We start from the raw sequence: 18,323 nt of genomic DNA on the forward strand, positions 1-18,323 counted from the left end.
AAGGCTATCCATTCCAATCCCATTTACCAGTAATTGGCCTTAAAATAACTTGGTCATTCATCTCCTCATCTACATCTTAAATGTTTTTTCTTTTTGACTCCCTTTAATTTCATTACTGTAGAGAACAGGTATTTTTGATATTGAGTTATGATGATGTGTACACATGGGGCTTAAGTCAGAGAGGGAAAAGGAAGCGAGATTATGAATAGAAGCAAAATGGAATGAAGACTTGTGAAAACAGTGTGAAAAGCCAGTGTCTTCAGAATTGTGTTCAACACCGCCTAGGAATCCTTGGCAAGACCAGTATGTATTCCTTATCCACAGTGGCTTGGTGTATATAGATTATTTTATAGGACTTTAAGAGACAATTACAGTATATTGAAATCATGCATGGATAAGGACAACAATTTTCTTCCCTGAAGAACTTCAGTGAATTAGATATGTATCTGAAGAGTGGTACCTGCTCATAAGAGAGGATAAATGTATTCATCAGAGAGATGTACAGTGTATACTGTGACACTGAATCGTATAATAAGATGATCCTTTTCCTATTTGAAACTTAAAACAGGAACTTAAATTTCTGCTTGACAAGATGTAATAAGCTCTGGTGACTTGTTCTTCCATTTGGTTTGATAACTTGACGTATTTTTAAAGACCATTTTTGATAATTTCACTGTATGTTGAATAGGTGGAACAATTAAATGATTTATCCTGTATAATAGACATCTCTAATTATAAGAGTGGTTTGCCCCCCTGCTTATAGCTATTAGTTCTCCAAGTTCAAGAAGCACAGGGTGTGGTGGGCACAAATGCTTACTTGATCAAAGACATTTAATTTTCATTACCTATTCAATGAAGATGAAAGGTTGTTGTATTTGATGCCACTTACAGTGTTAGGAGTGAACTAATTGGTGTCGCTCTCCCAGTTGCCTGGGGGTGTTAGCAGTCAAGCCACTTGGATGTTTTTCTTTGAGCAACTGAATCTTTGTCTCAGAGCTGGGAAGATAACAAAATTAATCTGTTAAGTGATTTTAAATGATCTGTATAGTTGATTCAATTGTGAGCCCACATTAAGTATCTGAACAAGCCCAAGCAAGTAAATTTGATCATTTTGTTAGCAAACTATATTACTAATTGCGGAGCTTATATGTATTTGAGGGAAAAATAATTTTTGTAGGATATTGTTAAACATATATCAAGAGGTGAGCTGATAGTTGTATAAGATGATGAGAGGCTTTGATCGTGTGGATAGTCAGGATAGGCTTTTTCCCAGGGCTGAAATGACTAACATGAGAGGACACAGTTTTAAGGTGCTTGGAAATAGGTACGGAGGAGATATCAGGGGTATTTTTTTTTACGCAGAGAGTGGTGAGTGCGTGGAATGGGCTGCTGGCAATGGTGATGGAAGCGGATACAATTGGGTCTTTCAAGAGACTCCTGGATAAGGTACATGAAGCTTAGAAAAATAGAGGGCTATGGGTAACCCTATGTAATTTCTAAAGTATGTACATGTTCGACACAGCATTGTGGGCTGAAGGGCCTGTATTGTGTTGCAGGTTTTTCTGTGTTTCTATATGGAGTCAAAAAGTTGTGAATATTAAGAAAGATTGAAAATTTCTTTAGTCCTTGCACAAGTATTTTGTGAACCCCTTTTTTAAATGACCTTATTAACTTTTGAAGCTGACCATAAAATGAAAAGTTCACAGTGCTTAACAATTTTTGTTAGTTTTGGATTGTTTTGAGAAGATCATTAATTTTGGGGGGAAATTTGAAAGTGCCACAAGTCTTCCTTTACATTTAATACAGAATAATTAATATACAATATCTTTGTGCAGTTATGTTGAAAGTTAATAGTAGCTGGGATGTGGACCACAGATTACAACGGGAAATAGAAAAGATGCGTCTAAAGGGCAATATTATGATAGTCATGGGAGACTGTAATATGCAGGTTGATTGGGAAAATCAAGTTGGTAATTGGTCTCGAGAGTGGGTTTGTTGAATGCCAATGAGATGGCTTTTTAGAGCATTTTGTTGTTGAGCCTACAAGGGGATCAGCTATACTGGATTGGGTGTTATGTAATGTAAGTGATTAAGGAGCTCAAGGTAAAAGCTTAGGAGATGGTGATCACAAGATTGAATTCAACTTGAAGTTTGATAGGGAGAAAGTAAAGTCTGACATCGCAGTGTTTCAGGGGAGTAAAGTGGGTTGAGAGAGGATTTGGCCAAAGTAAGTTGGAAGGAGATGCTGTCAGGGATGTTGGCAGAACAGCAATGTAGAAAGTTTCTGGGGAAAATGAGGAATGTGTAGGGGAGATGTATTCCAAAAACTAAGAAATACTCTAATGGCAAAATAGTACAACCGTGGCTTACAAGGGATGTCAAAGCTAATGTAAAAGCAAAAGAGTGGGCATACAACAAAGCATTTGGGATCTTTTAAGAGCCTCTTAGATAGGTACGTGGAGCTTAGAAAAATAGAGGGCTATGCGCGAGGGAAATTCTAGGCAGTCTCCAGAGTAGGTTAATGGTCGGCACAACATTGTGAGCCGAAAGACCTGTAATGTGTTATAAATTTCTATGTCCTATGTTCTATATTCAAACATTAGCAGGAAGTTGGAGGATTTGGAAGCTTTTAAAACCATACAGAGAGCAACTAAAAGAATCATTAGAAGGGAAAAGATGAGTTATGAAAGCAAGTTAGCAAACTATATCAAAGTGGATGGTAAAAGCTTTTCAAGTGTGTAAAAAAAAAAAACAAAAAAAAAAGAGAGACGAGTATGGATATAGGACTGCTAGAAAATGAGGTTGGAGAAATAATAATGGAGGTCAAGGAGATGACAGGTGTACTAAGTGAGTATTTTGTAGAGTGTGAAGGAAGAGAGGTGAGTGCAGTAACTATAGGTCCACAATCCTTTATCTGAAATCCTTGGGGCCAGTTGCATTTTGGAATTCAGAATTTTTCAGATTTCTGAATCCCTCCTTATTGGTTCCGGGACTCCCTGAGGATACCAAAAAACACGTATGCTCAAGTCCCTTATTTAACCTGTCTCAGTGTGGGTGGACTTAAGGACCCGGCGGAGCTCCAGACCTAGGCACATCCTTTAAATCGTCTCTAGATTACTTATAATACCTAATACTATGTAAATGCTATGTAAGTAGATGTTATACTGTATTGTTTAGGGAATAATGACAAGAAAATTTTTTTATTTCCAACAAAAACATTCAATAAAACAAAAATATACAGCTTTAGACGAACTGAATCAAAATGGTAAATGACTTATTGGAATAAATGTAGAACATTACTGTCACTATAAAACTTCAGTAACTTGTCTTTCTGTTTCTTTAAATCATATACAGTGGTAGTTCTGGCACCATATTCTTCAGTAAGACACCTCATAGACACACCACGATCAAGCTTCTGCAATAACTCCACTTTTTGTGTTATTGATAATGATAGATGCTTCCTTCTCTTCTTATTGTTACCCATAGGAGTATCTGTAGCTCTTTTTGACATTTTCACTGTGAAATTAAACACAAAGTCAACAGTGAACACAAAATATCAGCGAACAGCAAATGCATGTGTAACCAGTACGAGCACTGAGCCACCACTGACGCCTGGTGGCCTCTGCTAGTGTTGCCACGTCACGCCTGAGTGATGTCAGCTGTTGGCACAAAAAAACTTCGGTTTTTGGAGCTTTTTGGATTTCAGAATTTCAGATAAGGGATTGTGGACCTGTATTACAGGGGAGAAGATGCTCAAAAAGCTGAAAGGCTTAAGGGTACATAAGTCACCCAGACCAGATGGAACTGTACCCTAGGATTCTGAAAGACGTAGTGATAGAGACTGTGGAGGCATTAGTAATGATCTTTCGAAATTATTGGACTTGGGCATGGTGCCAGAGGACTGAAAAATTGCAAATGTCACTCCACTCTTTAAGAAAGGAGGAAGGCAGTAGAAAGGAAATTATAGACCAGTTAGCCTGACCTCAGTGGTTGGGAAGATATTGGAGTCAGTTGTTAAGGATCAGGTTATGGAGTACCTGATGACAAAGGACAAAATAGGACAAAGTCAGCATGGATTTTTTTTAAGAGAAAATCTTGCCAAACGACCCTGTTGGAATTCTTTGAGGAGATTACAAGTATGATAGATAAAGGGGATGTAGTAGATGTTGTATATTTGGATTTTCAGAAGGCCTTTGACAAGGTGCCACACATGAAGCTACTTACTAAGTTAAGAGCTCATAGTATTGCAGGAAAGTTACTGGCATGGTTAGAGCATTGGCTCATTGGTAGGAGGCAGCAAGTGGAAATAAAAGGATCCTTTTCTGGTTGGCTGTCAGTGTGTAATGGTGTTCCATGGAAAGTCATATAGGAATAACAAAACAAGAAGGAAAATCTGAAAATATTTTGAACAACTGAGGGAAGCTTCAATCAGCAAATGAGTGAGGCCTCAATCACGGTGTTGCATCCTAGCTGTCTACTTATACAGCCTGGGCAGTACAATATGATGAGTAAGCTGTTACCTATGTAGCAAGCTCCCCCTCTCCATGCATCTGATGAACCCAAAGGAATGGCAGAGACCAATGCAGTTCTGTATCATCAGTGTTGCAGGAGTTGCCAGTCAGCATTGAACTGAATGTAGGACTGCCTTTGGTACTCCAGCTCCAGATTTTTCCCGGTGGGTTTACTCCCAAAGCTTTCCCCGTGAGTGGGTATAGCCGCAAAGCATCAGAGGTTTGAATTTACCTTCTAGATGAGCTTCCAACCATGACTTCGGGCATTCAGCATGTACAGTGATGATAACTGAGAGGGGATTTGTGCTCTTTAAGAAAAGATGCATGTATAGAGCCATCAGTGGTATATCTTGGGCCATGCCTGGTCAGGGAAAAGGCAAGATATTGTGGAAAAAACGTGTCAAGGAAAATTGAAAAAAGAATAATGCTGTTGAAATGCTGAGAGTTTGAGAGGTGCTGCATTTCAGAGACACCAGTGTCACCACATACACCAGTATGTTAATTGTTCAATGCAGATAGAGCAAGCAGATTGGTCTTTTTACCCAAGGGGGTTGAGAGTTATGATAGTGGGAGTGCATTTATGATCTAAAAAGAAAGCTGGGCCTCAAAGTGGGAAGACGCTTCTTTGAAGCACACTGAGCTTGTAGAGAATTTAATTGGGTAGATGGTTGATGGTTTCCCTGGCTGGGTTGTCTAGACCTGTGGGTTGCAGCCTCAAGGTGTTGGTGATTGAGGACAGCTGAGAAAAGATTTCTTTATTCAGAAGGTTGTGAATCTTTGGAATTCTTTATCAAGAGGCTCAATCACTGAGTGCATTCAAGAAAAAGGTGAATAGATCTTAGGAAAGTGGAGAAAATCAAGGGAGTTAATTTCAGTATTAAGGCATTTAGCATACTTGCCTTCATCAGCTGAGGCAATGAGTTGTGGTTGTTATAGAAGATTGTATTGTTCTGAATTGAGCAATTAACTATTAATCATTACTTTCCAATATGCTTACCCTGTCCTCTCTTCCAGTCAGAAATATGCCTTGTTTTGTTTTAAAGGTGTAGATCTATAAAATTCATGTGTGCAATTTTGCTATACTGTTTTGACCTCTGTAAAATGTGTAGTCCATAACAAAGGTAAAAATTGTTGTAATTTATCCTTTATATTTCTGACTATTGCAGTATTGTTGATGAAATATAATATAATAGTTTATTATTTTCTGTAATAATAATAGTAGAAATATTATGTTCTTCAGTAAATTATGGTATCTGATGCCAAGATGAGGTGCCTTATAAAGTGACTGCTATTATTGCAATTGCAAAGTGTTGGTAATTCAGTATGTTTGGTCTCTGGCCATTTGCATTGAACTGAACTTGCCTTAATGGATTTGGAGGAGCTATATACCATAGTTCTATACATCTTTTATGGACCTTGGCATCACTGGCAAGGCCACTATTGCCCATTTCAAATTGCTTTTCAGAAGGTGATGGTGCTGTGCCACCTTTAAACACTACTCCTCCTGATGCCTACCCTGCACTTGGAATTTCACAACATAAGAAGTTGCGGAGTTTCTATATCTGACACACATGAAAGCCAAGGTTACCTCGAGCTGTATTTCTTACATACTAATTAATGGTGTTTTACCTTGGTTATTGATTCAAGTGCAATTCTCTTGGTCCCCTCAGCTTAGCCTTCAAATTCACAGTTAACTTCCAACAATTTATGTTGCCCTGTAGCACATTGGAGTGAATCATACAGCATAGTTTTGTCAAGGTAGATTGATGAACTCAGTGCATTATGTGTGCCCAATCGTAAATTTAGGTGGTGCATAGTTTTTCAGTGCCTCCAACTAAAGTATAGCAGTAGCATTTTATGTTGCTAGCAATGGTAAAGTGTTGTTTGTCTATGCAATGGGCACTCCTGGCTGTAGATTCTATATGGGTTGTCAAATGGCATGTTATCATTGAGAAAAGGGAATCCAGTATATTGATTAAGAAGTCTCATGACTAAGACTACTTGAGGCCCCATATCCAGAATATGTGAGGTGCAAAATATATTTGTAGTTCAAAAGACTGCAGTCTCTAATGTATTTGGTACTCCCTAGGCCAATAATACTTGAAGGCTTTGCTTTCCAACGGCTTCGTCCTCTTGCTCCTCTTCTTAGTGTTCCTCTTAATGGATTTTATTTAGGTCTTGCTCTTTCTCTGGTGGTTTTATTTTTTTATAAATGTACTCATTCATTAATTCAGCTGATCTTTAGTTGTCACAGGAAAAAGTCTTTGCTTTTCAGAAGCCAAGTAAGAAGAGCTATGCTGGTGTACACACCCTTTAGAAGCTTTTGACTACAATGCCCACAAATGTTCTTATCTTGGCGGTGCACAGGGGTTTATGCTGTACACATTTATTGTTTTCTGCATGGTAACAGCAATCATCTCTAGGCAATTGAATGAAAAGTTGGTGGTTTTGGTGTTACATTCCTTTGTAATTTAATTTTATAATATCCCCATCTGAGCCACATTATAGATAGATGGTGATGAGTTGAGAATAAAAGGATTAATATGAAAATGTGTTTTTTTTCCCCTTAAATTTAAAGAGTCGTAGAATGAACATTGCCATAATTATAATGGGGCAAACTTGAGTTTCAGCAAGCTAATCATATAGGAGCCATCTTACTATTTCCTTATTGCTAAGAAATCATTGCTAAGACATTCTGCAAGTTTCCTTTATGCAAGTTCAAAGTAAATTTATTAGCAAATACATAAATGTCACGATATACAACCCAGTAAAACAGTAAACCCAAGAAGCATAATAGAATCCGTGAAATATTGCACCCAACAGGATGGACAAACAACCAATGTGCAAAAGACAACAAACTGTGCAAATAAATAAATAGGCAATAAATATTGAGAACATGAGATGAAGAGTCCTTGAAAGTGAGTCCAAAGGTTGTGGGAACAGTTTAGTGATGGGCAAGTGAAGTTGTGTGAAGTTATTCCCTTTAGTTCAAGATCCTGACAGTTGAGGGTAATAACTTCCTGAATCTGGTGGTGTGGGTCCTTAGTAGGCTCTGGTACCAGGTTCCTGATGGCAGCAGCGAGAAAAGAGCTTGGCCTGGGTGGTGAGTGTCTTTGATGATGGATGCTGCTTTTCTGTGACAGCATTCTGTGTAGATGTGTTCAGTGGTGGGGAGGGCTTAACCTGTGATGAACTTGGCCTATCCACTACTTTTAGTAGGATTTTCCATTCAAGGGCATTTGTGTTTTCATACCAGGTCATAATACAATCAGTCAATATACCCTCCACCATATGTCTACAGAAGTTTGTCAAAATTTTAGACGTCTTGTAGGATCTTCACATACTCCTAAGGAAGTAGAGGTGCTGTCGTGCTTTCATTGTAATTGCACGTATATGCTGGCCCCAGGACAGATCCTTCGAAAAGACAACACTGAGGAATTTAAAGTTGCTGATTCTTTCCACTTCCGATCCCCTGACAAGGACTGGCTGATGGACCTCCAGTTTTCTGCTCCTGAAGTCAATAATCAGCTCCTTGGTCCTGCTGACATTGAGTTCGAGGTTGTTGTGGCACCACTCAGCCAGATTTTCAGTCTCTCTCCTATGTGCTGATTTGTCACCAACCTTGATTTGACTAATGACTGTGGTGTCATCAGCTCACTTGAATATAACATTGGAGCTGTGCTTAACCTCATGGTCATAAGTATAAAGTGAATAGGGTTTAAGTGTAAAGTATAAACCTGTGTGCTTAACTCCCTGCTCTACTCACTTTATACTGATGACTGTTGTGAGGCCTTTACAGTTCCAATGCCATATTTTAGTCTGCTCACAACACCACTGTTGTTGGACGGATCGAAGGTGGTGATGAATATTGGTCACTGTGGAGAATTCAATCCTTTAAAGCTACAGTATGAAGATTTGAATTATTTTTCTTGGGAAATGGTGCTATACAAGAGGCTGTTACCAAGTGGGTGCCATGTGAGCTTGTAACCAGATGACCAGCAAATCCTTCTCATAATGTCCCCAATAATGTAGGCGTGATTGGATGTTCTACGTAGATCTAGGAAGCTTAAGTACATTGCAGTATTTTGAGAAAAGTGTAAATTGTTATTACAAATAAGTGTATCATTAACTTGCCTAGCTTGATGTGTCATAAGAATTTTTGCATTTGAAGGACAGTTGGATTTTGGAGTAATTCAGATGACCAAGCTTGCAACAGATATAACCTATAGATCAGGGGTGTCAAACTCATTTTAGGTCACGGGCCGGATTGAGCAAAATACAGCTTCATGCGGGCCGGATCAGTCGGATGCGTGCTAACGCAGCTTTCGTTGCCTCCGTTTTTTCAGCCTGCTCTCATGTGTCTCAGTCTCTGCTAAAACTACAAAGTGTTTCACTTTACAAATTCCGTTTCTTATGAAGAAGACTGCTGAGCAAGACTGCCGAATAAACACTAAAAACCCTGAAAACCTGGTACCTGAATAAACTCAGCATTAGCCATATCATACGCCATAGGCGCTTCGATTACTGGGGCCAGCTTTAATAGTAATTAGATATTATCTTGCGGGCCAAAGATAATTCCACCGCGGGCCTTGAGTTTGACATATATGCTTAACAGGAATTTTGGTTTAGCACACCAGTGTGGAGCACTGATTTATTTCACTTTAATAGATATTACCTTCTGATATTTAACAGTATATTAGTAATATACTAGATATTACCTTCTGATATTTCTGAATGTTAGCAATGAATGAAAAGAGGCTGAATACTGTATGTGAATCTGTCGTATTTTTAGATGTTAGAATTATGTAAATGTCAGCTTTAAAGAAGTGACTCATGATTGTTACTAGAAATTAATACGATTTTTTTCCTTCCTCAGGTGCTTATATGACATCCTACTTAAAATACAATTCTGAGGACCTTGAACAGGAATTAGATGCTGTAAGAAACAAGAAGTCAAAGCTTGGTATATTTCATGTTTATTTTACTGCTATTACAGAACAGTAGAGATGATGGACAGATTGGCAAAAAATAAAAATTGGATAGAAGAGGATAAGTTGGGTTTTAGTGTGGAAAGAGGTCCTGTGTCCCACAGTCTTCATTGAGGAGCAGCCACTCATTTACCTGATTCTTTCCATCATTTCATTCTCTCCATCTTCCATTCAAAACTCCACCGATTCTACGTTTCAGGTGGCCGGCTGATTAACCTACCAGTCTTTGCATCTTCATGGCGTGGGAGGAAACTGACACAAGTTACAGGGAGAATATTCAAGCCACACCCTCCCTAGATCAACTCTTCTTGGTCTTAACCCAAAAATTTTGACTATCCTTTCCCTTTTATAGATGTTCCCTGATCTGCTGAGTTCCTACGTTGTTTTTGTGAGTTGCTTCATATTCCAACATCTGCTGTCTGCTCAGCCTCCATTCACTAGCACTTGGTTTGTAGCCTACAATTCTAGTAGTATTCTAGGAGGTGTGTGTTTTATGATAAACTCTCTGTGGTGTTCTGATGAGGTGGTTTTGTCGAACTCATGTTTCCCAGACCATGAGTACCTAATGAATAAATGCTTTTCATTCTGCTTACCAAGAGACTTCTTCTCTGTGATCCTGAGCACAGTTTGTATACCTCCAGTGGCCAACTATAATCAAGTGCTTTAGATACTGCATGAGGCCATCTCCAAACAAGAAACAGTCTATGTGAATGCATTTCATATCTTAGTCAGAGATTTCAGTCAGGCTTGCTTGAAGAAATCCCTGCTTTTTTTATTTCCTCTTACTGTACCTAGTGCAGTAAATGGCCAGGTGTTGGAATCCTGGGAGACCCAGAGTATCCCAGGCAACTGTGTCCGTGTGAAGCGCATCAAGCTGCAGCTCTTTGAAGACCGTGTTAGGGATCTGGAGCAGCAGCTAGATGACCTTTGGCTCATATGGGAGAGGAAATAGTCGATCAGAGTTATAGTGAAGTAGTTCACCCCTACATTGCAGTTAGTGTAGAGCACCCTGTGGCCATTTCCCTCAAAAATAAGTATACCATTTTGGAGACTCTTGTGGGGAGATGACCTCCCAGGGGAATGAATGGGTCCATCGTGCAGAAGGGAAAGAGGGAGAAGTGGGGAGAGCTAATGATAGGGGAGCTGAACCCAAGGAGGACCAATATTCTTGCGGGCAGGTCCTTAGAGCTGTTGGGGATGGTTTAAACTATTTTGGCATGGGGGTGAGAACTGGAAAGAAGGGACTCGGGATAGGACGGATGGTTAAAAAAAATCAGAGATTGCATGCAGTCAGATGGTCAGGAAGGGCAGGCAAATGATAGGACAAAATTACAGCCAGCAGGGTGAATATCAGTGCATTTGGGCTGCAGAATCAAAAAGGGTAGCAAATATAGTATTCAAAATGTTATATATTACTGCACGGATTGTTAGAAGTAAGGTGGACATTCTGCACAATTACAGAATGTCAGGTATGATGTTGCGGCCATTCCTGAATTGTGGCTGAGGGATGGTTGTAGTTGTGAGCTGAATGTCCAAGGACACATAATATTGGAGGGATAGGAGGTAGGCAGAGAGGGTGGTATGGCTCTGCTGGTAAAGAATGGTATCAAATCATCAAAAATATGTGACATAGGATTAGAAGATGTGGATTCCCTGTGGGTTGAGTTAAGAAACTGCAAGGGTAGAAGGATGTTGATGGCAGTTATATACAGGCTTCCAAATAGTAACTGGAATGTGGACTACAGATTACAACAGGAAATAGAAAAGGTGTGTTAAAAGGGCAATGTTATGATAGTCATGGGAGATTTCAATATGCAGGGGAGATATCAACATGCAGGTCGATTGGTAAAATCAGGTTAGTAATGGATCTCAAGAGAGTGAGTTTGTTGAATGCCTACAAGATGGCTTTTTAGAGCAGTTTGTCACTGAGCCTACTAGTAGATCAGCTATACTGGATTATGCAGTGAACTGGAGGTAAAGAGGGAGCTTAATAACCCTTAGGAGACAGTGATCACAATATGATTGAGTTCAACTTGAAATTTGATAAGGAGAAAGTAAAGTCTGACATAACAGTATTTCAGTGGAGTAAAGGAAATTGCAGTGGTATGAGAGAGGAATTGGCCAAAGTAAATTGGAAGGAGATGCTGGCAGGAATGATGGCAGAGGAGCAATGGTGAGAGTTTCTGGTAAAAATGAGGAAAGTGTAGGATAGATGTATTCCAAAAACGAAGAAGTACTCTAATGGCAAAAAAGTACAACTGGCTGAAATGGAAAGTCAAAGCCAATGTAAAAGCAAAAGCAAACATTAGCAGGAAGTTAGAGTATTGGGAAGCTTTTAAAAACGTACAGAGAGCAACTAGGAGAATCATTAGGAGGGAAAAGACGAAATATGAAAGCACGCTGGCTAACAATATTACAGTGGATAGTAAAAGCTTTTTCAAGTAGGTAAAAAAATAAAAGAGAGATGAGTGTGGATATAGGACTACTAGAAAATGAGGCCAGAGAAATAATAACGGGGGACAAGGAGATGCAGATGAACTACATGAGTATTTTACATCAGTCTTCATTGTGGAAGACACTAGCAGTGTGGCAGATATTGAAGGGTGTGAGGGAAGAGAAGTGAATGCAGTTACTTTTACAAGGGAGAAGGTGCTCAAAAAAGCTGTAAGACCTCAGGGTACACAAGTCACCCAGACCAGAAGAACTGCACCCTAGGATTCTGAAAGAGATAGCAGTAGAGATTGTGGAGGTATTAGTAATGATTTTTCAAAAATCATTGGACTTGGGCATGGTGCCAGAGGACTGGAAAATTACAAGTGTCACTCCACTCTTTACGAAAGGAGGAAGGCAGCAGAAAGGAAATTATAGACCAGTTAGCCTAACTTCAGTGGTTGGGAAGATGTTGGAGTCAGTTGTTAAGGACGAGGTTATGGAATACTTGGTGACTCAGGTCAAGATAGGATAAAGTCAGCATGGCTTCCTTAAGAGAAAATCTTGCCTGATGAACCTGTTGGAATTTTTTGAGGAGATTTCAAGAAAGATAGATAAAGGGGATGGAGTGGATGTTGTATCTTTGGACTTTCAGAAGACTTTTGACAAGGCGCCACTCACGAGGCTACTTACCAAGTTAAAAGCCCATGGTATTGCAGGTAAGTTAGAGCATTGGCTGATTGGTAGGAGGCAGCAAGTAGGAGCAAAAGGATCCTTTTCTGGTTGGCTGCCAGTGACTAGTGGTGTTCTGCAGAGGTCGGTGTTGGGACTGCTTCTTTTTATGCTGTGTATCAATGATTCAGATGATGGAATAGATGGTTTTGTTCTCAAGTTTGCAGATGATATGACGATTAGTGAAGAGACAGGTAATGTTGAGGAAACGGGTATAACAGATTAGGAGAATGGGCAAGGAAGTGGCAAATGAAATACAATGTTGGAAAATGCATGGTCTTACACTTTGGTAGTAACAATAAATGTGTAGACTATTTTCTAAGTGTGGAGAAAATCCAAAAATCTGAGATGCAAAGGGACTTGGGAGTCCTTTTGCAGAACACACTAATGGTTAACTTTTAGGTAGAGTCAGTAGTGATTAAGGCAAATGCAATGTTAGCTTTCATTTTAAGAGGTCTAGAATATAAGAGCTGGGATGTAATGTTGAGGCTTTATAAGGCACTAGTGAGGCCTCACCTTGAACATTGTGAACAGTTTTGGGTACCTCATCTAAGAAATGACATGTTGGCATTGGAGATGGTTCAGAGGAGGTTCACAAGGAATATTCTGGAAATGAAAGGGTTAACATACGAGGAAAGTTTGATGGCTGTGGGTCTGTACTTGCTGAAATTTAGAAGGATGAGGGGGGGAACCTCATTGACTTGACTTGAAATATTTTGAATTTTAAAAGACCTGGACAGTGTAGATGTGGAAAGGATGTTTCCTCATGGTGGGGGGGATCCAGGATAAGTGGGCACAGCCTCAGGACAGAGAGGATCCATTTAAAACAGAGCTGTGGAGAAATTTATTTAGCCAGAGGGTGGTGAATTTGTGGAATTTGTTACCACATGCAACTATGGAGATCAGGTTATTTGGTGTATGTAAGCCAGAGCTCAATAGGTTGTACCGTAAAGTGTCCTGCTAACCACTGCATTACCGTGCTGCCCTGCAATAGGTTGTAGACTGGACACGGCATCAAACTTTATGGGGAGAAAGCCAGGGAGTGGTTTTGAGAAGAGGAATGAAAAGATCAGCCATGATGGAATGGCAGAGCAGACTTCATGGGCCAAATGGCCTAATCCTGCTCCTATGTCTTATGATCTTGTGGTCAATTACATGTAGCACCAGAGGTTCCAATGCACTAGACCACGTTCATACTGAAATAAGGAGTGCCTTCCGTTCCATGCCCACTCTGCATTTGGGGAAATCTGATCACTTGACTGTCCTCCTATCTGCATACAGGTAGAGGCCAAAGAGCAAGGCTCCTGAGATTAGGACAACAAAGATGTGGTCACGGGAGGCAGAGGAGTGGCTACAAGATTGCTTTGAGTTGGTGGACTGGGCTGTGCGTAAGATAGATAGATAGATAGATACTTTATTCATCCCCATGGGGAAATTCAACTTATTTTTCCAATGTCCCATACACTTGTTGTAGCAAAACTAATTACATACAATACTTAACTCAGTAAAAAATATGATATGCATCTAAATCACTATCTCAAAAAGCATTAATAATAGCTTTTAAAAAGTTCTTAAGTCCTGGCGGTTGAATTGTAAAGCCTAATGGCATTGGGGAGTATTGACCTCTTCATCCTGTCTGAGGAGCATTGCATCGATAGTAACCTGTCGCTGAAACTGCTTCTCTGTCTCTGGATGGTGCTATGTAGAGGATGTTCAGAGTTTTCCATAATTGACCGTAGCCTACTCAGCGCCCTTCGCTCAGCTACCGATGTTAAACTCTCCAGTACTTTGCCCACGACAGAGCCCGCCTTCCTTACCAGCTTATTAAGACGTGAGGCGTCCCTCTTCTTAATGCTTCCTCCCCAACAGGCCACCACAAAGAAGAGGGCACTCTCCACAACTGACCTATAGAACATCTTCAGCATCTCACTACAGACATTGAATGACGCCAACCTTCTAAGGAAGTACAGTCGACTCTGTGCCTTCCTGCACAAGGCATCTGTGTTGGCAGTCCAGTCTAGCTTCTCGTCTAACTGTACTCCCAGATACTTGTAGGTCTTAACCTGCTCCACACATTCTCCATTAATGATCACTGGCTCCATATGAGGCCTAGATCTCCTAAAGTCCACCACCATCTCCTTGGTCTTGGTGATATTGAGACGCAGGTAGTTTGAGTTGCACCATATCACAAAGTCCTGTATCAGTTTCCTATACTCCTCCTCCTGTCCATTCCTGACACACCCCACTATGGCCGTGTCATCAGCGAACTTCTGCACATGGCAGGACTCCGAGTTATATTGGAAGTCTGATGTGTACAGGGTGAACAGGACCGGAGAGAGCACGGTCCCCTGCGGCGCTCCTGTGCTGCTGACCACCGTGTCAGACCTACAGTCTCCCAACCGCACATACTGAGGTCTATCTGTCAAGTAGTCCACTATCCAATCCACCATGTGAGAGTCTACTCCCATCTCCGTTAGTTTGTGCCTTAAGATCTTGGGCTGGATGGTGTTAAAGGCACTAGAGAAGTCCAGGAATGTAATCCTCACAGCACCACTGACCCCATCTAGGTGAGAGAGTGATTTGTGCAGCAAATACGTGATAGCATCCTCCACTCCCACCTTCTCCTTATACACAAACTGATACGCTCCTTATACGCTCATCAGTGGATCTGAATGTATACACCATTGCTGTTACAGACTTTATAAAAACATTTGTACATAGGTGTGTCCCCACAAATTCATTCAGAGGCCTTCCCCAACCAGAAACCTTGGATGTTCTATGAGATCTGCAATCTCACCATTCAGGTCTGGTGACCAAGAAATTTACAAGAGGACCAGGTACATAAGATCACAAGAAACAGGAACAAGGCTAGTCCATTCTGCCTGTTGAGCCCACTGTGTCATTCAATAAGATCATGGACTCGTCTCTACCTACCTGCCTTTTCCCTATAGCCCTTAACTCTCCTACTATGCAAAAATCTATCCAACCTTGTCTTAAATATATTTACTGAGGTAGCCGCCACTGCTTCATTGGACAGAGAATTCCATAGATTCACCACTCTTTGGGGAAAGCAGTTCCTCCTCATCTCCTTCCTAAATTTATTCCCCCGAATCTTGAGGCTATGTCCCCTCGTGCGATCTATGGAAAGCCATCTCGTGGACGAAGTGGCATTTCCAAACTAAACTTGTATCAGCAAAGGATGCTTGACCGTTGTAGCAGAGCTTGAATGGTATCACCTCTTATAAAGTAAAATCAAGTGACATAGGTGATAACAGGGCTTCAATTCCAGCTCATCTTAATGTATTGCATGCTTATTTTGACTGTCAAAAGATGGAGGAATTATGATGAACTGCCACAGCCCCTGATGACCCTGTGATTTCAGTCTCTGAGGCTGATATACAAGCATCATTCAGGAGGATGAACTTCCAGAAAGCAACAGGCCCAGACAGGATACCTGGCTGAGAACTAAAGACCTGTGCTGATCAACTAGCTGGAGTGGTCACTGAGATCTTTGACCCCGACATTGGAAGTCTGAGATGCTTACTCGCTTCAAGCTGTTTTTAATTATACTGGTGCCTGTGAAGAACGTGGTAATGTGCCTCAGTGATTATCATCCAGTAGCACCTGCATCCACAGTGATTAAGTAGTTTGAGAGTTTGGTAGAGATGCCTAAGAAACAACTTGGATCCTCTGCAGCAGGTGCCATCTGATTGGCTCTTCACTCAATGCTGGAACATCTGTATAGTAAAGGTGTATACATCAAGATGGTCCTTATTGACTACCACTCAGCATTCAATTTTATCATCCCCTCAAAACTAATCAATAAGCTTCAAGACCTTGCCCTCAATACCTCCTTGTGCAATTGGATCCTGTATTTCCTCATTTGCAGACCCGTGTGAGTTTGGATTGGCAACAATGTCTCCTCCATAATCTCCCTCAGCACAGGTGTACCACAAGACTGTGTGCTTAGCCTCCCTGCTCTACTCGCTTTACATTTAATGACTTTGTGGCTAAGCATGGCTCCAATGCCATACCAAAGTTTGCTGACGACACCACTGTTGTAGGCCGAATCAACCATGGTGACAAATCAGCATATAGGAAGAAAATTGAAAATCTGGCCGAGAGGTGCCTTAGCAACCTCTTACTCAATGTCAGCAAGAATAAGGAGCTGATTAATGACTTCAACAGGAGGAAATTGGAGGTCCATGAGCCAATCCTCATTGGGGAATTAGAGATGGAGAGGGTCAGCAACTTTCAATTCCTCGGTGTCATCATTTCAGAGCACTTGTCCTGGCCCGGCATGTAAGTGCAATTATGAAGAAATCACAGCAGCAGCTCTACTTCCTTTGGAATATGTGAAGATTTTCATATCATTTAAAACTTTGCAAACTTCTGTAGGTATGTGGTGAAGACTATATTGACTGCATCACAGCCTGGTATGGAAACACCAATGCCCTTGAACGAAAAATCCTACAAAATGTAGTGAATACAACCCAATCCATCACGGGTAAAGCTCTCCCCATCGTTGATCACATCTACATGGAGTGTTGTTGCAGAAAAGCAGCATCAATTTTCAGGAACCCCCACCGCTCAGGTCATGCTATCTTCTTACTGCTGCCATCAGGAAGAAGGTACAGGAGCCTCAGGAATCACACCACCAGGTTCAGGAACACTTTATTCCCCCTCATCTATCAGGCTCGCACCAAAGGGGATAACTTCATTCAGTTTCACTTGTCCCAGCACTGAAATGTTCCCACAACCTGTGGACTCACTGATACAGCTTTCTGTCTATCCGTGCTCTTTTTATATTTACACAGTTTATTGTCTTTTGCACACTGATTGTATACCCAGTTTGTGTATTCTTTCATTGCTTCTATTATGGTTATTGGATTTATTGAGTATACCAACAAAGTGAATCTCGGGTTATATATGGTGACATATATGAACTTTGATAATAAATTCACTTTGGACTTAACAGTTCTCTGGTGCTTCAAGTATTTATCCAGTGCTTAAATGTTGTAGACATACCTAACTTGGTTGTTGATATGTTAATTATCCATTTCTTTTAGTATGAAATGAATTGAACTGGCTGATGACTTTGTGATGTGATGGGGGTGCAGGTGGTAGTTGTATGGGGTCTTTGGAAGGAAGCTGAAGTATTCTTTTACTTGGCAATGAAAATGAGTTCATATATTGGTCTCATCTGCTGCACATGCTGGAGACTCTGTCATGGTTGAGAATGGGTTCATTTGTGGGTTTCCTTGTTTGCTTTCACTGGATTTGAATGTATGGCCCCGGACTTTATTATGAAGCTTTGTTGTGGGATCACTGACTTCTGGCTCTAGCATGTCACATTTATTCTTCAGTATGTATCTGTAAAAGGTTAACAAAGTTTTCACGTTGTGACATTTCATTATAGTCTTTTGCCACTAGATTCTAGAGTCCTCAACAGATAGCTTTCTTTTATACCATATGCCTTCACAAAGCTATGTATTGTGTATCCCTTTTTAAACAGTCTTTTGAACTCATCCTGTCATCTTTAAAAGGATTTTGCAGGTATCTTTAGATCCTTGTTAAAACTGCACCAATCTCTCCTAAATTGAATCACTTCACACTTCTTTTTAGATATCATTTGGCACCTGTGTATCTATTCCATGTGCTT

At 40.5% G+C, this 18,323-nt stretch overlaps 1 protein-coding gene across 2 annotated transcripts in view; it reads left to right on the forward strand.

Moving 5' to 3' along the window:
* Positions 1-18,323, forward strand: part of lmbr1 (limb development membrane protein 1) — a 216,854-nt gene that overhangs the window by 113,412 nt on the left and 85,119 nt on the right. For both annotated transcript variants that reach the window (XM_073054882.1, XM_073054883.1), the window contains one exon: positions 9,388-9,474. In XM_073054882.1, the coding sequence (XP_072910983.1) occupies positions 9,388-9,474 (87 nt within the window). The remainder of the gene's footprint in view (positions 1-9,387; positions 9,475-18,323) is intronic.

The sequence above is a fragment of the Hemitrygon akajei genome, chromosome 8, assembly GCF_048418815.1.
Source record: "Hemitrygon akajei chromosome 8, sHemAka1.3, whole genome shotgun sequence".
In the NCBI taxonomy this organism is placed as follows: domain Eukaryota; kingdom Metazoa; phylum Chordata; class Chondrichthyes; order Myliobatiformes; family Dasyatidae; genus Hemitrygon; species Hemitrygon akajei.